This window comes from Oreochromis niloticus, unplaced genomic scaffold, assembly GCF_001858045.2.
Source record: "Oreochromis niloticus isolate F11D_XX unplaced genomic scaffold, O_niloticus_UMD_NMBU tig00007576_pilon, whole genome shotgun sequence".
Lineage (NCBI taxonomy): Eukaryota > Metazoa > Chordata > Actinopteri > Cichliformes > Cichlidae > Oreochromis > Oreochromis niloticus.
Window position 1 is genome coordinate 47926 of NW_020328654.1, and position 22105 is coordinate 70030.

The window sequence follows — 22105 nt, forward strand, 5'->3', positions numbered from 1 at the left end:
GTGAGAGCGAAGTGCTCTAATAGGGTGATATGGTACTACAAGGTCATTAAGATAAGATGGGGCCTGATTATTTAAGACCTTGTATGTGAGGAGCAGGATTTTGAATTCAATTCTGGATTTAACAGGAAGCCAATGAAGGGAAGCCAAAACAGGAGAAATCTGCTCTCTCTTTCTAGTCCCTGTCAGGACTCTTGCTGCAGCATTTTGGATTAGCTGAAGACTTTTCAGTGAGTTTTTAGGACATCCTGAATTACAGTAGTCCAGCCTGGAAGTAATAAATGCATGAATTAGTTTTTCAGCGTCACTAAGAGACAGGATATTTCTAATTTTAGAGATGTTGCGCAAATGGAAGAAAGCAGTCTTACATATTTGTTTAATATGTGCGTTGAAGGATATATCCTGGTCAAAAATGACTCCAAGGTTCCTCACAGCATTACTGGAGGCTAAGGTAATGCCATCCAGAGTAAGAATCTGGTTAGATACCATATTTCTAAGATTTTCAGGGCCGAGTACAATAACCTCAGTTTTATCTGAATTAAGAAGCAGAAAGTTAGCGGCCATCCAGGTCTTTATGTCTTTAAGACATTCCTGCAGTTTAACTAATTGGTGTGTGTTACCTGGCTTCATGGACAGATGGAGCTGGGTGTCATCAGCATAGCAGTGTAAATTCATGCTATGTCTTCTAATGATGCTGCCTAAGGGAAGCATGTATAATGTAAATAGAATTGGTCCCAGCACTGAACCCTGTGGAACATAATTAACCTCAGTGGGTGAAGAGGACTCTCCATTTACATGTACAAATTGGAGTCTATTAGATAGATATGATACAAACCACTGCAGTGCAGTACCTGTAATACCTACAGCATGTTCTAATCGCTCTAATAGGATATTATGATCAACAGTATCGAACGCTGCACTGAGGTCTAGCAGGACAAGCACAGAGATGAGTCCACTGTCAGAGGCCATAAGAAGATCATTTGTAACCTTCACTAAAGCTGTTTCTGTGCTGTGATGAGCTCTGAAACCTGACTGAAACTCTTCAAATAAGCCATTCCTCTGCAGATGATCTGTTAGCTGTTTGACAACTACTCTTTCAAGGATTTTTGATATGAAAGGAAGGTTGGAGATTGGCCTATAATTAGCTAAGACAACTGGGTCTAGAGATGGCTTTTTGAGTAAAGGTTTAACTACAGCCAGCTTGAAGGCCTGTGGTACATAGCCGATTATTAGAGATAGGTTGATCATATTTAAGATTGAAGCATTAATTAATGGCAGGACTTCTTTGAGCAGTTTTGTAGGAATGGGGTCTAAAAGACACGTTGATGGTTTGGAGGAAGTAATTATTGAAGTTAACTCAGATGACAAGATGGCGGCGCGCACAGACGCAGCGGCTCACTGCTCCTCACGTTCGGTGTTTTGTTTTTTACTTTTTCTACGTGTATCTGTGTGGATGTGTGTGTTTTTTATTATTATACAACGAGTAGAGTCCACTTACAGTCGTTAGGACCTTCTGAGTTTGGGATTACGCTGTGCAAGGAGCATTACATCGGACTACCACAATTTTCACGGCATTCCGGAGGACATAATAAGAGCTCCAGGGTCTCCGTGGTTGGTTCTTCCCAGCGGCAAGACAAAGAGGAAACGTAAACAAAGGAGGCAAAAGCGTGGCTGCAGGGCGGGCCCACTAGCACGGCTAAAGAAATAGCCATTTAAGCCACCGCTTCCGAGTATTTTCCTCTCTAACGTCAGGTCCATAACCAACAAAATCGACGAACTGAGATTACAGATTGCAGTCAACAAGTGTGTACGGAACAGCAGCATAATATTGATCACAGAGACTTGGCTGCAGCCATCAATTCCGGACTCGGCTATTGAGCTAGCAGGCTGCACGGTCCACCGTCACGACAGGAACGGCCACTCCGGTAAGATCAAAGGAGGGGGTTTATGCATCTACACCAATGACAGCTGGTGCAAAAACACAAAGACTGTAGACAGCCATTGTTCCCCGGATTTGGAATATTTGACTGTGAAGTGCAGACCCGTCTACATACCTCGCGAGTTTACTGTTGTCATGGTAACGGCCGTGTATGTACCACCCGATGCTAATGCTAACTCGGCCATGGAGGAGCTGCACAAGACAATAAGCAACCAGCAGAACTCCCATCCAAACGCAGTGCACATTATAGCTGGGGACTTCAACCATGCTGATTTAAGGTCAGTATTCCCCAGATTTGAACAGCATATTAACCAGGGGGAAAAACACATTGGATAAAGCCTACAGCAACATCCAAAAAGGCTACAGAGCAACCCCTCTACCACATCTAGGTTTGTCAGACCACATGTCCGTGCTGCTGATCCCTGCATACACTCCCATTAGGAGAAGAGCCCCCCCAGTCACAAAAACTGTGAAAACCTGGCCAGAAGGTGCATCACATCAGCTGCAGGACTGTTTTGAAAACACGAACTGGAGCGTGTTTGAACATCAGGACCTTGAAGAGCACACAACATCAGTGCTCTCATATATTAACTTCTGTGTCAACAGTGTCACTGTGGACAAACGTCTCCGGGTGTATTCCAACCAGAAACCCTGGATGACTAAAGAGGTCCAGGTCCTGCTGAAGCAACGTGACGCCGCTTTTAGATCCGGTGATGGTGTGCAGTACAGTGCAGCCAGATCTGAGTTGAAAAGAGGCATCAGAGAAGCCAAGGCAGCGTACAAGAGAAGGATCGAAGACCACTTCAGCAACAACAACTCACGAGAGGTATGGCAGGGAGTTCAGCACTTAACCAACTACAAACCTTGCAATACCACGTTGACTGAGGGCAATGCGGAGCTTGCGGAGGAGCTGAACCACTTCTTCGCATGCTTTGAGGTGAAGGGACCAGAGGCAGCAGCAGCAAAAACATCGGACAGCAGCAGCAGCCCAAGCCTCATAGTGCAGGAATATGAGGTGAGGCGCACACTGAGGGCAGTGAACCCCAGGAAGGCCGCCGGACCAGATGGGGTAACCGCAAAGGTCCTAAAAGAGTGTGCAGACCAGCTGGCTGGGGTCTTCACTAAGATCTTCAACACTTCACTGTCCCAGTCCTGCATCCCACCGTGCCTTAAGTCAGCCACAATTGTCCCACTGCCAAAGCGTACGAACATTAGCAGCCTCAACGACTACCGACCAGTTGCTCTAACACCTGTTATAATGAAGTGCTTCGAGAAACTGGTCCGACGTCACATCATGTCCTGCCTGCCACCCACACTCGACCCACTCCAGTTCGCATACAGAGCTAACAGATCAACTGAAGATGCCATTGCTACAACGCTCCACACCACCATCTCTCACCTGGAAGTGCAGGGCCGTTACGCCAGGCTGCTCTTTGTTGACTTTAGCTCTGCTTTCAATACGATACTCCCGGACAGACTAATAGTTAAACTGCTGGAAATCGGACTTCCTTCTACCACCTGCCGCTGGATCAGAGACTTCCTCTCAGACCGTGCACAGAGAGTTAGAGTGGGGCCTCATCTTTCCTCAGCCCTCAGCCTCAACACCGGCTCTCCACAAGGCTGTGTACTGAGTCCCCTACTGTACACTCTGTACACACATGACTGTGTTAGTACCCACCCAGACAATGCAGTCATCAAGTTTGCAGATGATACCACCGTGGTGGGGCTCATCTCTGGGGGAGATGAGACGGCGTACAGAGCTGAAGTTCAGAGGCTGTCAGATTGGTGTGTAGATAACAACCTGGACCTCAATACCACCAAGACAAAAGAACTGGTAGTTGACTTCAGAAGGAGGAAGTCCGAGCTGCAGCCTGTCAGCATCAACGGGGAGTGCGTGGAAAGGGTCTCCAGTTTCAAGTTTCTGGGTGTGCACATAGACACAGACCTCCAATGGAGCTCTAACACCTCTGCGGTCTTAAAGAAGGCCCAACAGCGTCTCCACTTTCTGAGAATCCTCAGAAAAATGGACCTGAAGAAGGAGCTGCTGACTGTCTTCTACCGCTGCTCCATTGAAAGTGTGCTGACATATTGCATCGGTGTATGGTTCTCCAGCTGCACCACAGCACACAGAAAGGCACTCCAGAGGGTCATTAATATGGCCCAAAAAATCATTGGACATCCTCTTCCCTCCCTGAAGGACCCGTACAGCACTCGCTGTCTCAAGAGGGCACGCAGCATCCTACGAGACTGTACACACCCAGGACACCGGGTGTTTAAGCTGCTGCCGTCTGGCAGGAGGTTCAGGCTGCTGAGGTCCCGAACAAACAGACTCAAGGACAGCTTTTACAACAGGGCAATAGCCCTAATCAATGCAAATAACTGACCTGATTGGCTACCTGCCTGGACTTTTTTTAGGGGGAGGTAACAATGTTTAAAACAATAACAATAATAATATTTATATTTATAACAAGGTGCAATAATAATTAATGTGCAATAATAACAGTGTGCAATACACATAACACTTATTCTTCTTTTTTATTTCTAAGTTAATATACTGTGTTGTGTTGTCTGTGTTGCGTTGTGATGTGTCATATCGTGTCGTGTTGTGTTATATGTAGTGCCGACGTAGGACAGTTTTTCCAATTTCATTGTACTACTGTACTATGTATGACTGTGCAATGACAATAAAGAATTATCTTATCTTATCTTATCAGAAAGATCAATTGGAGTAAAAGAGTCTAACTTAATATTGATGGTAATAAAAGTAGCTGTAGATAATATTACATCTGTGGGATGATTATTGGTAATTTTTTCTCTAATGATAAAAATTTTATTTGTGAAGAAGTTCATGAAGTCATTACTAGTTAACGTTAAAGGGATTGTTGGCTCAGTAGAGCTCTGACTTTTTGTCAGCCTGGCTACAGTGCTGAAGAGAAACCTGGGGTTGTTCTTATTTTCTTCAATCAGTGACAAATAGTAAGATGTTCTGGCTTTGCGGAGGGCTTTCTTATAAAGCAGCAAACTATTTCTCCAGGCTAAATGATGATCCTCTAAATTTGTGACACGCCATTTCCTCTCCAGCTTACGAGTTATCTGCTTTAGCCTACGTGTTTGAGAATCATACCACGGAGTCAGGTACTTCTGATTTGAGACCTTAGTTTTCAAGTCTACTCTCCACTGCTGTGTAATCGATTATTGTAAATGTAAATGTTATCAGGAAATGATCAGACAGCAGAGGGTTTTCAGGAAACACTGTTAAATGTTCAGTTTCTACGCCATATGTTAAAACAAGATCTAGAGTGTGATTAAAGTGGTGGGTGGGTTCTTTTACATTTTGAGAGAAGCCAATTGAGTTTAATAACAGATTAAATGCCATGTTGAGGCTGTCATTTTTAGCATCTACATAGATGTTAAAATCACCCACAATAATTATTTTATCTGAGCTGAGCACTAAATCAGATAAAAAGTCTGAGAAATCAGAGAGAAACTCTGTGTAAGGCCCAGGTGGACGATAGATGATAACAAGTAAGACTGGTTTCTGAGTTTTACAGCTGGGGTGGACGAGGCTAAGCATCAGGCTTTCAAATGAATGAAAAGTCTGTGTGGGTCTTTGGTTGATTAATAGGCTGGTGTGAAAAATTGCTGCCACACCGCCCCCTCGGCCTGTGCTTCGAGGTTTCTGGTAGTTAGAATGACTCGGGGGTGTTGATTCATATAAACTAACATAATCATCCGGCTGCAACCAGGTTTCTGTAAGGCAGAGTAAATCGATTTGTTGATCAATTATTAAGTCATGTACTAACAGAGACTTGGAGGAGAGAGACCTAATATTTAATAATCCACATTTCACTGTTTTACTCTTTGGTCCCAACTCTGGATAGTCATATTTTGGGGGGTTTAATAAATTTGTCCATATTTCTAGAAATGAGAGCTGCTCCATCCAAAGTGGGATGGATGCCGTCTCTCCAAGACCAGGTTTCCTCCAGAAGGTTTGCCAATTATCTATGAAGCCCACATCGTTTCTGGGACACCACTCAGACACCCAGCAATTTAAGGAGAACATGCGGCTAAACATGTCACTCCTGGTCTGATTGGGGAGGGGACCAGAGAACTGGCTCTTCAGTTGTTTTGTTGCTTTAATTAATTTATTATTAACAATAATATAAAAATTATGCACAAAAGGAATTACTAATGTTAAAAAAGTGTTTTTATTTATATATGTTTATATAAATATATGTTTATATACATATATGTTTAAATGGCCCCTAGAGACAAAGCACGTACAAACTCCAAAACACATTTGTAGCATGAACTGAACTTCCAAAACAGAGCTACCTAGATCACTTAAATTACACAGTTGAAAGCATATGTGTATTGTTTGTGTATTTATACACAAGCACTCATATATATTCAAATAATTTAAAAAAAAGTTCATTTACCTGTTACTACCACACACCAAATCCGGTTGTTGGTACTTGCTGGCTTGTGTAGCCACTAGGTAACAAAAGCTCAACACTGCGCATCCTGGAGCACTTCTGTTGTGTTTGTACATGTTTTGGAGTTTGTACGTGCTGCTTTGTCTGTAGGGGCCACCGCAAATATACTTTTATTTATTCACTCCAGATAAAATGTACTGAATAAATCATATAATACAAAAACCAACTTTTCAACTTTTAACTATTTAAATTTTCAGCTTTTTCCTTTTAAACCAATGTAAAGTGAAACAACACAAAACACTGCAAACCACAACACAATTAAATATAAATTAAAATATGAAAACAAAAAGAAGATGCATATTCTCTGTCATATGGGCCTGCATGAATAAACTTTCTGAATCCTTTATGATCTGCAACTGAAAATAGTTGTGGATGATTACTATACCTTTTTAATATGACGTTGTTGTCCCTGGCTCTCTCTCTCTCCCTCCCGCTCTGTTCCTGTGCTACTGAGTGTAACTTCAGTGCTCAGTACAATACTATGTCCCTTTTTCATGTGCTACGCCAGGCTCAGGTCTAAATAACAGTTTGCTTGTATGTTTCAAGTGCAAACCCTTTGCAGTATAACTGACATTCAGCAAATGTTCCACAGCTTCTTGGGCAAAGAAAAACCTTGGGATTATTTCTGTCTTGTGGTTTTGTGACCTCAACCTTGAGTTTCAGATGAAGCTGGCAGTGGTCAATCTCCAGCGGTGGCCATCTATGGTTTGAAAAGAACAGATCAAACAGTTCACTAGAGTAAGACAATGGAAGCCTGTGTCTACCGACAACAATCCAGCTGACCAGCTAGTCTTTTCTTCATGGCTAATGAAGCCAACTCAGCAAAGTACAACCTTTCCTCCAAGCATCTCAGAGTTGGTTGGTTAACAAGAGCCCAGCTAACCTCAGATGAATCACAACTGATACTCATTCCTGGTAAACATCATGTTATTAAAGATTATCAGAAATGGTGACTGTTCCCGAGACCTGTGTCAGTGGTCATTCTTCTTGTTTGTGTTTTCTTGTTATGTTTGTTAGTGTTGTTTCTGGATTTGGCTGTCACGGCCTGGAGGTTCAGCTAGTCGCTGCCACCTGCTGGCAGCTTCCTGTAACTACACAGTCTGTGTGAACAGTTCCACAGGCGTTCACATGTAGTCCCTGTAGTGTCTACTCCACAGTGGGAGCTTGTGCACTCGTACCTGTGTGCTGGTGTGAAACCTGAGCCAGCTGAGAGCATCAGCGACCATAACCATCCATTTCTTAAACACAGAGGTCTCTGCTGTGGTTTCTCTCACTCACCACCAGGTGAGGATTTCCTGTCATTGACACTCACTGGACTCAAACAGGTAATTATAGTGTAAAAAGCTGTTTGTCTACAAGCTTGTCTCTCACCCTATCATGGGATTTCCTGAGGTCAGATGGCCCAGGATGAGAGTGGGCGTTAAGGCGTCTGGGAAGGGATCTTAGGGGGACACTCCAACAGAGTTAAATCTGGGACTCTTCACCATTTGAAGAGTCCCAGATTTAAGCCCTAGAACTGAAGAAGCTTCTCAGATGAAGGTGAAACGTCTTCAAGCAACTTAAAGAAGTCCAGACGCTTTTCTTTCCAAGCTCCTTCGACTACGATGACCTGGATGATGGAGAACCTTCATGGACATACTGACATAAACTGATCTGTAGAAGAAAATGTAGAAAAATGAGTTATATGATAAAACATGTTTATGATAGTTTCAGATATATTTCATACCATCACACTGACTCCACTCTGACATCACTGATCAATAATCAAACAGATCAAACTGATTGATCAGCCATCAGAGGAGTCGGATCAATGGAGCTGCTTCTGTTCCTGATGTTTGATCCTGGACCTGAACCGTCCCTGCAGAGGAGACACGACAGCTTCACACAGAAACACAATAAAATAATAAGTGAAAGCAGAGAGAACCAAGTGAAAGTGAACAAACACCTGTAACTGTGAGCAGCACGACTCTCCATCCGATGATGTTTCCCTGGCTCCAGGCCACACAGCTGTATCTGTCTCTCTCTGTGGGGTGTTTAAGGGTCAGGCTGAACTGTCCGCTTTTCACACGCTCGTCTTTCTTTCACTCGGTCTCTGTGATGCTGCTGCTGTTTGTCAGGCTTCTCAGGACGGTGCCACCACTCCACCTGAGTGTCCTCAGGCAGCCGGACAGACTCCGCCCCCTCCTCCACCTCCAACTGACTCTCTGAGTGTTAGTGTAGCCGCTTAAAGTGGTGGATCTAAATCTGCACCTCAAAGTGCGTTCACATACAAATAGAAGGGGAGTGAGTGGGTCAGTGCTCAGGGCACAGACACTAAGTTGGCCTTAAACACACCATTTATTTCCATGGAAACAGACACAACCAGAGTTACAGGTTAAATCCCCTATACAATAAAAAGAGTCTCAACACACTTAAAACCCTGCTGCAGAAATAACTCTACACTGTCAACACAAAGGCTAAACAAATGTTTCCATATGCTAAAATTCCCATAATCCCACAGTCCAGCCACACGCGGGCAAATGTTCCTTATCTGAAACAGGAGAGGAATTTCTCTTCCGGGATGGAAACCACACCGGCCAGAAGAACAAGGGGGCGGGGCTCCTGTCGCAGACCTGTCTCCTCCTGACAGCGCGTCACCGCACAGTCCTGCTGTAGCTGAGATATAATATACTGAGCTTTTTGAAAAGGCAGTTTTCATGTTGCAATCTGGACTGCAAAAACTGAGCCCTTTGAAAACAATGACGCATTTTAGTCATATGATGCAGTCATGTGACCAATTAAACTAAGTGGGTGGATGGCATTATACAGCAGTTCTTTTGTTTGCTCTCAGTTTTGACAGCCCTGTTAAAGATTAATATCAGTTTATACATGCTGCAGATAGCTACAGATAAAACTTTTCCTCCACATTTGGCAGCGAAGTTTCAAAGAGCCGGAAAGTAAATAAACGGCACATGGAAATGACTTTCTGTGTGAGGCTTCAGTGTTAGTGGAGCCGCTAAAAGTGGTGGATCTAAATCTGCACCTCAAAGTGCGTTCACATACAAGTAGAAGGGGAGTGAGTGGGTCAGTGCTCAGGGCACAGACACTAAGTTGGCCTTAAACACACCATTTATTTCCATGGAAACAGACACAACCAGAGTTACAGGTTAAATCCCCTATACAATAAAAAGAGTCTCAACACGCTAAAAACACTGCCCGCAGAAATAACTCTACACTGTCAACACAAAGGCTAAACAAATGTTTCCATAGGCTAAAATTCCCATAATCCCACAGACCAGCCACACGCGGGCAAATGTTCCTTATCTGAAACAGGAGAGGAATTTCTCTCCCAGGATGGAAACCACGCCGGCCAGAAGAACAAGGGGGCGGGGCTCCTGTCACAGACCTGTCTCCTCCTGACAGCGCGTCACAGCCCCGCCCCACTCCACACCTGAACACGGCCTCCGTCGTAGCACCACCAGATGCAGGCAGAGGGACACCCCTGCCCTGCTGTGGATTGCATCCACAGTGGATTAAAAGAATATTGTGCAACAACACTAAAACACACAATATCAGGATAAAACCTGATATTTAAATATCAATAAACAAACATGACAATAAAATCATGCAGGTAAAACCAACACTATGTACCAATGCACAGTCTGATCAAACTGTGTGACATCAGCATGTTTCAGACAGCTGTGACATTAAAGATCTAATCAAACTAATAATGAATCACTTTGTTTCTGCAGCAGCATCAGGAAATGTTCAGGAGCTCGTCTCTTCCTTCCAGCTGCTCTGATGGATCAATAAACCTGTGATCATGTTGTAAAGTGAAGGCTGTTTGTTTCTGCACTGTGTGAACTTGACACACACACTGAGTCAGTTTCTGGAGTGGAGCATCCAGCACACAGTCTGACTGCAGCTCTGCTGGACCTGAGCGATCCCTCTGATCTTCTTCTTTCTAATCCTGTCCATGCTGCTCAGCTCCAACCAAACTCTCAGCATCTTCAGCTCTGCCACCTGCAGCTCCTCCTGTCTGTGTGCCACCGTCTCCATCACAGCAGGTCTCACTGCCATCTCCTCCTCTTCACTCTTACTGCTCTCCTCCTGTCATAAATCAATCAGCCCTGACCTCCTCCTCATCTCTCCTTGTTTGTACTTTCTCTTCTCTGCAGACTCTCCTCCTCACTCTCACTACAGATCATAACTTTGTCTGCAAACATCAGAGTGTTCATCAGCACTGCAAACGATAAAGGGCTCAGAGCCCCCTCTTTGTGAGCCCACTGCCTGAGCCTGTGAGTATTTAGAAAGTAGAAGGACAGAAACTCCAGGTGTGGACGAGGCTCGTTGCATCAAAAACAGCTGCTGCTGTGATTCCTGCTGAAGGGGCTTCAAATAAGTGTCTGAATACTTCAGGAAATATGAGGTTAAAGAAACAATCGTAAAGTTGTGTTTCCAGTTTGTCATTATTAGAAACATTATCAGCCACAGGCTGAATGGATTAAATGGAGTAAACTGATACTGGTCCCACCATGACCTCTGACCTCTGACCTGCATCTACAGCACTGAGCCCTGACAGTGAGCAGCACTTGTTTCTTCAGCAGGATGTTTCCCTCCCTGCTGCAGACGGTGCAGGTGGAGGTGTTTGTGTCTCCATCTGTGGGTATTTCAGGGTCAGACTGAGGTCTCCAGGTTACAGCAGCTTTCTCTTCATCTTCGTTGGGTCTCTGTAAAACTTGTGTGTCTCAGTTTGTTCCTGATGTGTTCCTGACTCGTTCTTTGGTAACTAGTCTGCAGCGTCCTGTAAAGTGCTGCAGACATGTTGGATGAAGAGCAGAAGAACAGACAGACTGAGCCTCCACAGTTGGCCATGTCTCACACGCTTCCTTTCTTTGGGCCTCAGCATCAGCAACGTGTCTGCGGAGGATGTAGGTTTGAGTGACCACGACTGTGTCTTTGTTGACCTTCACTTGAGGACGTGCCATTGGATAAATGAGTCTATTTGAAACTTCAGAAACAAAACTCAGATCAGAAAATGGGAGAAATTCCAAAATCAGCTGTTGCGTCTCGAGCTGCCTCACCTATAAATGTGGCTCTAAAGCAGACGGCAACAAAAGTCTGATTTTCTGTAGATAAGATCAACGAAATCAATGACAAACCCCCCCAGAGCATTCTTGTTGTGGCAGCTCACTGCTGCTCTACTTTTACACCTGTGACATTTGATGAGAATCAGCCGTCTGCAGCTCCCTCAGAGATTCTCCCCACAAAGCTTTTTGCCTTGTAAACCTTTTTAACGCTTTTCTTCAGACTGGAGTGTTCTAGCTTTTTCAAACATGCCGTTGTGGAAGCAAAGCTCAGCAAACCCGGCTTAGATCCAACATTACATCAACATTATAGATCAGTTTCTCTTTCAGGTCAAAGCTTGTTGAGAAGCCGCTTGCTGCCCACCTCACAGCCTGCTTGAAGAAACACCACATCTGTGACCGTTTCCACTCTGGTTTTGGTCAAATGCACCCACTGACACTGCACTACTAACAGTAACCAGTTATATTGTGATGTCAGCAGATGGTGGAAAATACACAGTCCTGGTCTTGTTGGAGCTCTCCTGCTCTGAACATCTGAAGCTCTCCACCACATGACTGAGCACAACTCAGGGAGGAACATTTACTGAAGCTGCTGCAACATTTCCTGTCAGCACATTATTGTGTGACAGTCAAGGAGCCACCAGAGGACACCTGCTAACAGGGCAGTGAAGAATAGAAATATTTTCCTGCTATTATTTGCTGCTATTAGTATAATCATCATTAACATTTCATGATTGAGAGTGATGTTGCATTCAGATGCATTCAGATGTTCAAATATATTGGTATTATATAAGTCTTTATTATAGGTCCAGTAAGAACCACTTTAAATTGTTGAGTTGAATCTATAATTTAAAGGTTTTTGAATGTTTTGTATTCTTATACTGAAGTCTTCAGTGGGTGAGAAGCTGACTGCAGGCTGACAGGAAATGCGTCTGCAAGCCATGCTTTTGCAGAAGTGAAACTGTTCAGAGAGCAGATGCACACTCTGTGCACCCACAGACAGACGAGACATACACACACACACTTAGTTAGAGGGATCACTGATAGGGGGAAAGTTCAAATTGCTTTGCTTGGGGTTGCTTTTAGACTATATTAGGAGGAGCAAACATATTGGCAGATCTGAGAAGGAAAACCTGTGTTATGAAAATGATTTTAATCTTTTATACATGATTGCATTTGAACTTATTAAAGAGCTGTGGCTCCTGGTCAAGTGAAGGTCAGAAACTCTTGGCAGGCGTTAAGGATCAGCCAATACATGGTGAGGAGGACAGGAGCTCTGAAAGGAATGGCAACACACCTGCTTACATGACATATGCCTGGAGTTATATCCTTATATCCTTATATTCTTTAGAGCTAAGAGTTAAGTTTGTATCATTTATCACTTATATCCTTTTGAGTAAGTCTTAAGTTTCATTTATGTTCAGTTTGAGTAAGTTTCCTTCATGGTTTGAGTATCATCATTTGAGTGTGACATTTAGAAGTCACACATAGTTCAGCTGTGCACGAGCACAGGCCTTATGTCTGGCTAGGACGAGGGGTGTGAGGTGAGCCGGAGTGCAGGAGAGGTCATGACACATACATAGCATACACTGCAGACACACACATACACACCATAATAGATCTATTTTGGTAAGTAAGAAGTGAAGATGGGTTTTTGCTGCAATTGCAGAATTGTGCCGAAGTACTTAGAGGAAGTGCACCAGATCTCCCAGAGGGAAGCGATAGCCAAGACGAGCTGAGGGGAAGCACCGACCCGAAGACAATGTTCTTTAAAACTATGTTAAAGGTTGTTGACAGAACATTTGTGGTTTTGAGTGACGTATGCTGTATAAATCTGCCTAACAACAGAAGAGGGGGTGGTACAATGCTCACCTCTATAAAACCTTTGTCTAATTATTTTAAGTTCAGTTCGACGCTGAATCTGTACAGCGTTCGGACTCCGCACGTGTGTATTCATTAAAATGCCGTCTAAATTGCACACGGCTGGATCTGTGGTTATTTATGGATTCCTCTCTCAACATTGAACCCTAACAGTATCCTCACTCATTTCTACAATCCATTCACTTTTAATCGCTGAAGTTTGCCTCAGACAGTCAGAAATATTATCATTCATTTCCATATTTTTATATCTATAAAAGAAAGCTGACACTGTGAGGCTTCATCAGAGGTGTGAGCATCACAGCAGAGGCCTTTGTGTCAAAGTCACTGAGGATAAAACAGAAGAACATGAAGCAGATTTTCCTGGCCTGGCTTTTTATAGCAGATGACCTTAAAACTATTCTGCAGTAGAACAAAAACACATATGAACATGACCTGATGAAGTGAAGCAGAGCAAAGTTACAGAGGTTTGATTACAGACACAGCTGAGAGTTTTGCAGTTTTGCATCATTTTACAAAGTTTGTTCAGTTTTGAGCAGCAGAAATGAGACTAAATCAAAAACAACAACAAACCCAGCGGCCGACAGCGCTGTCAACAACGGTAGACTGGTGGGTAACAACAAGCCAATAATGCAGAAAACAGAGATTTTTAGATGAAACTGATTCTGATGCGTCTTTGTGCAGAATCCGTGTTCCTGCTCTCAGTTACTGTTTTAGCTGTTTGATGGTTGTTGAAACTGTGGGAGCTTTAACCTGAGATTCAGGCGTTTCAGGTAAAATACATTTATATTTAAAAATCGATTCAGGATTTTAATGAATCAATATGATGTTATCCAAGCTAGAATCGATTTAATCACTAATCAAAACCCACCCCTACCTGCTAACCATCGGCATTATGGGTAGTGTAGTAGGAGACACTCACCTGACTTAAAATAGTGCCAGAAATGAAATAAAAGACCTCCAGAGACGATGAGAACAAGAACCAGGAGAACCAGGAGAACCAGAAGAACCAGGAGAACCAGCAGAACCAGGAGAACCAGAAGAGCCAGCAGAACCAGCAGAACCAGCAGAGCTGTGGCCCAGGATGGAAATGGTTCTGTAGAGAAACACAAATTGCCAGGTGACCTTTGACCGAATGTAATGCATTAAAGAATATGCTTAGATTTAAAATGGTGAAGCAAGCATGCTTATTGTGACAATATTAAAAGTTCAGAGTGATTGTGATCGTCTACAGCAGGGTTTTGGTTTGATGTTGACCTTTGACCTGCAGTGGGACATCTCTCAGTCTAAATGATCTGACGGAGCAGGTGTAGGTGGCGCTGTCAGACAGGTGGAGGTTGGTCAGGTTCAGGCTGAGGTCTCCAGTTTCCAGAGCGTCAGTCTTCATGGATGTTCGGCCGCTGTAACGCTGGTTTGGATCTTTCAGTTCGTCTCCTTGATGCTGGTGGACGGTTGGAGGACTGAGGTCGGAGCGACTCCACACCACTGTGGGGCGGTCCAGTTCAAAAGTGGGAAACTCACAGGGCAGCAGGACAAACAGCTCTCCCTCAGCTCCACAGCCGAGGCATGCTGGGAAACTGAGGACACAGACAGAGTCCATGTGTCACTTTGAGATCAAACGTGGACACAGCTTCAGTTACAGAATATCAAATATCTACATATAGAAATAAAATCACTGTGCAGGTCAAATAAATAAATACAATAAAGAAAGAAATAAGACGTGGCATAAGCGAAAAGTCTGAGTTCAGCTCGTCGGCTCACAGAAACACTGACTTCCTTTTATTAATGAGGCGGCTGTGGGAACAGGTAGGAGGCTCCTGATTGGTTCATAAGGTGTGAATAAATGTGTCCTGTAGCAGGAAGCAAAGCCACATCAGGCCTTAGAAGGAATTCATGAAAGTGTGAAGTCTGTCTGCAGTGCAGTGGAGTGATCTCCTCCCTATGAATAAAGTTAGAAGTCTGGAAGTTTAGGAAGCAGCTGCACGTCAGGAAGCACAAATGTGATGAGGAGAAGGCGTGGAGCGCTGTGTCAGGCTCTGCTGTGGAAACCAATGAACTTTTGCATGTTTGAACTGGAAGAAGAAGCAGGATGTGAACTTTGTTGGTCAAAACAAAGCTCAGGGTCACATTTGATCCAGTACTCGTGTCACGACACTGATGTCCTGACTGCTGATCAGCTGATCGGTCCATTCATGGTTTATCAGAGGACAAAGAAACTTAATTTAGTTTGGACAATCCACCAATCACAGAGCTCCATCAGAGACCTTACAGTAACTACATTCACCAGCAGAGCTTTGATCGCGCTACTCTCCACGACCACTAGATGTCTCCACACTCTGTGCTGACTCCAATGAATGATCAGAGCTGCTGAGCCTGTTTGCAGACCGAGGAGGAGCTCCTGGTGATCCGTGTGGGACTAAAAAGCTCTGATAACGTCCATCCAGCAGCTGATAACAGGGACATTTGGTGCCATGTCAGAGCTGCACAATCAATCATCAGTTTGGCTCTTTAGTTTGAAGAGTTCAAAGCAGCAGCAGAGAATCTAAAGTGTGTCACACAGCACCAAGTTTCCTTTGGTCACATATGAAATGTGAGTCAGAGCTTCAGCTACACAACAACACACACACAGCAGCTGATTGTAACATGAGCTCATCTGAAAGCCACCAAGAAGAATCCAGTGATTTGAAAGTTGCTGCTTTGGATTGTTAGTTTGATCTGAATCAGAATCCAGTGTTTGATGGAAATCTCCTCCTGAAACAATGAATCAGGTTAAAATACTTTAAATCAGTGCAGATGTATAATGTAATTTAACATGCTGATAATGGTTGTACTGGGCTTGTAATGTAAATGTGTCTGATTAAATGTGACATTAATGGTGACGCTGCATAAACCTGATCAAACAGTTCTATTAGTGGGTCTGTGTGATCAGCATCAGTGGGTTAAGGTGAGGCCTTGACTAGTAGAACGTCATGTTGGTGTATGACAACACATGAGCCAACATCAGACTCCGAGCGCTATAATAAAGATGTTAGTTGTTTTTGAGCCCCTGTATTACAGTTTTTTCTGATGGCTTGAGCACATTTTTTGTAACTATTGGCTATTTTTGCAAAACTCTACACACAAATAAGAAAACTCTTCACCCAATCAGCAAAACATTGTAGTTTTCTTGTAAAAGCGAATAACCTTTGCTTAACTCACCACACCTTTGTAAAAATTGTATTTTTGTATCAGACAGTAAACACAAGCCATCAAATTAATAAGCACACAATGCACCAACTACACACTGATGGTATGAATGAAAAACACATCTGGCTTTTGCTTTCTCTGTGCACAAGGTAGGCCATGTCAGTTTGAGCTCATACTTTTGTCATAGATCCGTAAGCATAGAGGGAACACATCATTATTGAACACATCAGCAGGGCTGAAGCTCTCATGTTAAACACACACTGATCTATGGACACGTTCATGTGTTTCTAACAGCATCATAACCAGGCTGTTATCAGCCTGCACTAACATGATGTCACACACACTGAATGTAACAGTGACAGTTTACATCATCACACAATCAGCTGTGATTGTTTCACTGTCATCAAACTAGTCAACAGGAAGTAGAATCAATAGAAACCAATCATTTACTGACAGCATGTCTGATTGAAATAAGTGCAGGTACACTGGTACAGTACATGTGAGTGAAATTCTTGTGTGCGAGCTTCACAAACAACAGAGGTGTGCAGGACGATAGGATATGAGCTCATGGTCATAGCGCACAGCCCCAGTGATGTTACACACAGGGGGTTCAAACCTGTTGTTGCTTCATCAGTGTGGACGTTTAAAGGTGGATGTAACCATTTAATTTGCTGTAGAGTTTTATGGAAGTACGAGTGTTTGACTGCTTTTCTAAACATCATATAAAGTAAAACATTTACACACACATGAAACATGAACACTGTGACATCACCAGCTGCAGCAGTGCATGAATAAACAGATTGTACAACAACAATCACAGTGATGTGGTGTCTCCTCATTCCCAGCTATGCCTGCTCGAGTCAAATGTAATCCCAGCAGGAAAACTGAGCTGAATATATTCCCACTACGTGTGAGGAACACCAGCTCCAAATGTTCTCCTGACCTCCTGTGGAGTTTGTGTGGATGACCTGGAGCAGGGTCCAGAGTCCAGGTGCAGGAGCTGGGTCAGCCACTGTGACAAAGAGCCCCTCCTCCACTGTGGGAGTCACCCAGGGGCTCCAAGAAAGATCCACAGTGGGACCAGGGCTGATACTGTAGTCACAGCAGGGACCTGCAGAGCATTCAGACCCACAATCAGCTTATTTCAGGACACGTCACTGCAAATATCTGCTCACCTCTACATCTGTGTGTTGGGTTAGAATACATTGAGGTTTAAATTCATAATCTTAAATGCTTATATGCTGATTATATTGCTTTATATAAGAAAGGCCTAACTCTGAGTACACTCTGTGCCAAAAGTGTTGACAGGAAACGACATGCTTTTGCAGAAGCGTGGTAACTGCAGTAGAAAGTGAAACCAACTAGGCTGTTTGATCGAAACTTAAAGTGTGGTGTGACGTAGAGAGCAAGTATATAAATAACTAGGCGTCCATTTGTGCTTCAGACCTGCGGTTGTGTGTTTTGAGTTCAGGTCTCCATATCCAGGATATGTAAAATAAAGATCATTTTTAAAGTAAAAAGACCACTTTGAGCCGTGTCTTTTTTGGCCATAAAGAATCTAAAAGAACTGGGATTTAATAAATACAACACGTGCAATACATTTCTGACTGTGTGACACAGACGTGTGCAACAGTAACAGGTAGTGCACTACATTTCCCTGCAGGCTTTGCATGCACAGAGCAGCGATCCAGCAGTAGTTGGAGCTCACAGTGTTTATGCGAGCTGAACAGTGTGTGTGCTGTCAGTATGAACAAACTGTATCTATCAGTGTGTCTAACATCAGCATGGAAATAACATTTCTAATCACTGAGAGGCAAAGACAGCAAGTTCCATCCAAATCTTCCCCTCACACAACGTTTCATGCTGTTCATGTAACAGGAGGTGAACACGCTGGGATTCAAGCTTCATCTCATTAATAACAAACCAAACATGTTTCCACAGAGAAACACTGACAGCACATCATCGCTGCTTACAGCTACAACACCATCACATAAAGTCTGTGACTCCGCCCTGCTCAGCTTCATCACCTCCTCTTCACTGTTTAACACTCTGCTAGTCACCAAGCTGTTTAAATACAACCCATCATGTTCAAACTGTGTGAGCTCGACCCCTTTCTGCTCTAGCAGCTCCTCCACAGTTTCATTGATGGTAAAGGTTGGAAAGAGCAGCACATTTAGACTTTGAGACTTTTAATTGGTAAAGTAAATCCGCTTTGGCGTCTTTCTTGGCCTTCAGACAACAATTCTGCTAAAGATCCAAACGGCAAACAAACAAACGAAAACTGAGTTTTAAAATGAATAGTGATGATTAAAACCGAGAGAGGCCGACAGTGATCACTAGGGCTGGGGTTGGATTATTATTATTACTAGCTTGGATAACATGATATCGATTCCTTAAAATTCTGAATCAATTTTTAAATATAAATTTATTTTGCCCAAAACACCAGAATCTGCGGTTAAACCTCACAACACTTCAACAACCACAAAACAGTTAAAACAGTAAATGAGAGCAGCTACACGGATTCTGCACAAAGACATCAACACAAAGCGTTTATGGATCACCGATCAGAATCAGTGAGATGTGGCTTTCTCACCCGACGGCACGGACACGGTCGCGGCTGAAAGCCGACAGCTCGCTGATTCTGATCCGTCGGCCGGTCCGCGCTTTGTGTTCACGCCCTTTTTGCGCTGATTCTGAAGCTGCAGGTTTTATCTCTGTCCAAACAATATTGACTGAACTGTGGCGTAATCTACATTGATGTACATGCATGCGCCACTAGGCGGCAGTACTTACCCACAAACAGGAAATGGGTGGCATGTGAACAGCCACGAGAAAAACTGTATTAAAGCTTGTTGTTGCTCCACGTTATCGGTTGAGCAGGAGTTTTATTCAAGAGCCTAACACAACATGAACCAGCAGCCAAAGAAGATCCAAACTACGCTTCACATAAATATTGTCATGACTTCACTCTGACTTTTGCTGTTTCGCTTCGAGCACGATAAAAATCACACTTCATGCACAGCTCTCTCTCTCTCTCGCTCTCTTTCTCTCTGTACTTCAAGAACAGTTTCCCGTCTAAAAATCTGTTTTCTGCATTATTCGCTTGCTTGTTACACAGAAGTCTACCGTTGTTTTGTTTTTTTTTTATATATATTTTTATTAAATTTTCTGCATCCATTTTTACAAAAGACAAATTGAACAATATGCCGTTTTCCTTTTGAAGAACATAAAACAATATGAAACATACACTCCCACCTCATAATTATAGGAGTACCAGTGGGTGTACAAAAAGAAAAAAGAAAGGGTCCAGTCTAATAATACGAATAGTAAACCCTGGAGTACAAGATAACAGTTTCTGAGTGTACAAAGAGATGTGGAGAGTTTCAGAGCCCACACCCCCACAGAGACACAGAAAAAACAAAACACACAAACCAAGGAGAAAAAAAACAAAAAAAAAAACATAATGAGTGGTCAGCTTAGTTGTAGAGATAAGTCAAATCTGTAAGAGAAAAGAAATATGTATAAAGTAGGTAAGTAGATACCATCATAAGGCGCAGGCACAATAGAGTCCATATGCTTAAACATAAGATGAAATAAAATAGAGTAAAGTCTGAGCTGGCTAATTGGGAGCGTTGCGAGACCGCAAAGTCTGAACATGGTCAAAAAAGGGTTGCCAGATCTTAAAAAATTTGGCCATAGACCCACGCAGGGTGAATTTAATCTTTTCGAGTTTGCTAAAATGCAAAGCGTCTCTGATCCAGATTTCCCAGGATGGGGGAGAAGGGGATTTCCAACATAACAATAATCTGCGTCTTGCCAATAAGGTGAGAAATGCTACCAAGTCCGCTTGGGGCGTCGGCAAGACAACTGTATCAGGAAGAACCCCAAACAAAGCAGTTAAGGGCACAGGTTGGAGGGTTAGCTGGATGATCTTTGATAAAGTCAAAAAAATATTAATCCAGTATTGTTTGAGGGATGGACATGACCAAAACATATGTATTAGAGAAGCAGGTGTTTGATGACAACGGTCGCAATCAGGGCTAAGGTTGGGGTATATTTGAGCTAATCTGGCTTTAGTCCAGTGTATGCGGTGCAAAATCTTACATTGAATCAACCCGTGTTTGGCACATAGTGAGGAGCCATGGACCCGGTAAAGAATTTTATCCCAAGAGTCATCCTGAATCACACACCCCAAATCCTGCTCCCATGCTTTTTTAATAGCCGAGGTTGAGAATTTGCCACAGGAACATAGTCTACCATTGTTTACAGCGCTGTCGGCCGCTGTTTGTTTCCTTTCACTTACTTCCGAAAAGAAAGCCTCATTTCTGCTGTTCAATACTGAACAAATTTAAACTTTTTAAAAATTATTGCAAAACCTTTGCTGTGTCTGTAATCAAACCTCTGTAACTTTGCTTCACTTCAGCAGCATCAGGTAATGTTCAGATGTTGATTCATGGTTTTCTTTCGTTTTTGATTTACTGCAGAATATTTTTTATAAAATCCAGGCCAGGAAAATCTCCTTCATGTTTTTCTGTTTTATCCTCAGCTACTTTGACACAAAGGCATCTGCTGTGATGTTGACACCTTTGATAAAGTCTGGCAAGTGTCAGCTTTCTTTTTATAGATATAGAAATATGGATATGTAGTGATGCATGATCAGAATCGAATCGTGGAATCGATTCTAGAAATCAGTGACAATATGCAGCCCTAACAGTTACACAATCATATCAAAACTCTGTCCTGATAGTTTCCACTTTCTCTTTTGTATCAGACATACTGAGGAAAATATTCGGGATAAATAACCATGAAAAGAATGTATTTATTCAGTTTAGAGGTTTACACATCACATCATTATAATCACAGAGTCCACTTGATGGCGCAGTAGAGCAAATGAATCATCACAATGCTTCAAACAATGAATCGACCAGTTGGATGGAAGCTTCAGTTCATCACGAGGCTTCATCTCATCAACACTACTCACCAAGTCCCGTTCAGTTACGTTCACAACGTCACCAAGGCAAGGACAGATCGGAAAAACAAACATATATTCTCCAGAGTACAAAAATGGCTTCATGCAGACTTCTGGCTTGTTTTTTAAATATTTTTTCACTTGTTTAGGCAGCAGCTGCAAGGACTGTCTGCATTTCTCCCTCTCAAAAAGAAGGAACAACGCGATTGGGTGTGGCTGGTCACAGGAGTCACGCTGCAGTGTGCCTTTTCACAATAAGAGTCTGAACACATATTTTACCCATTTTACCTGAATTAACATGAAAACACTGTGAATTAGCAAGTTTTTTAACCTTTAAAGTGTTTTTAAACACAAATGAAATACTATACCATGAATTACATCATTGTTGATTTTTTTAATGAGTTTTTTAACCATTATGATCTATTTATTGATTATTTATTATTATTTATCACCTGTAATATATTTCTTATGACTGTTTTTACTAACAGGCTTTTATTTATTGACAGCTATGTTAACCAGGGTTACATAAAGGTGCTCTAAGCTCATTTCTGTCTGCAGAGCCACTGCTCATAGT

At 42.9% G+C, this 22105-nt stretch overlaps 1 protein-coding gene across 1 annotated transcript; it reads right to left on the reverse strand.

The window, feature by feature from the left end:
• Nucleotides 1–8376: 8376 nt before the first annotated feature.
• LOC106097420 (uncharacterized) lies at nucleotides 8377–19393 on the reverse strand. The gene is made up of 4 exons (XM_025904918.1): nucleotides 19156–19393; nucleotides 14634–14953; nucleotides 14299–14472; nucleotides 8377–9087 (listed from the first exon to the last, which is right to left on the reverse strand). The coding sequence occupies exons 1-4, from the start codon at nucleotides 19329–19331 to the stop codon at nucleotides 8816–8818; spliced, it is 942 nt and encodes a 313-aa protein (XP_025760703.1). The 5' UTR covers nucleotides 19332–19393; the 3' UTR covers nucleotides 8377–8815.
• Between the last annotated feature and the right edge of the window lie 2712 nt (nucleotides 19394–22105).

What these genes read in the sequence shown, in the direction of transcription:
- LOC106097420 (XM_025904918.1), bottom strand. Translation starts at nt 19,331, where the DNA reads ATGCATGTACATCAATGTAGATTACGCCACAGTTCAGTCAATATTGTT. An exon ending in TGTCCCACTGCAGGTCAAAG is followed by an intron (nt 14,473 to 14,633) that starts GTCAACATCAAA and finishes GTTTCTCTACAG; the next exon opens with AACCATTTCCATCCTGGGCC. An exon ending in CTGGCACTATTTTAAGTCAG is followed by an intron (nt 9,088 to 14,298) that starts GTGAGTGTCTCC and finishes ATTATATCTCAG; the next exon opens with CTACAGCAGGACTGTGCGGT.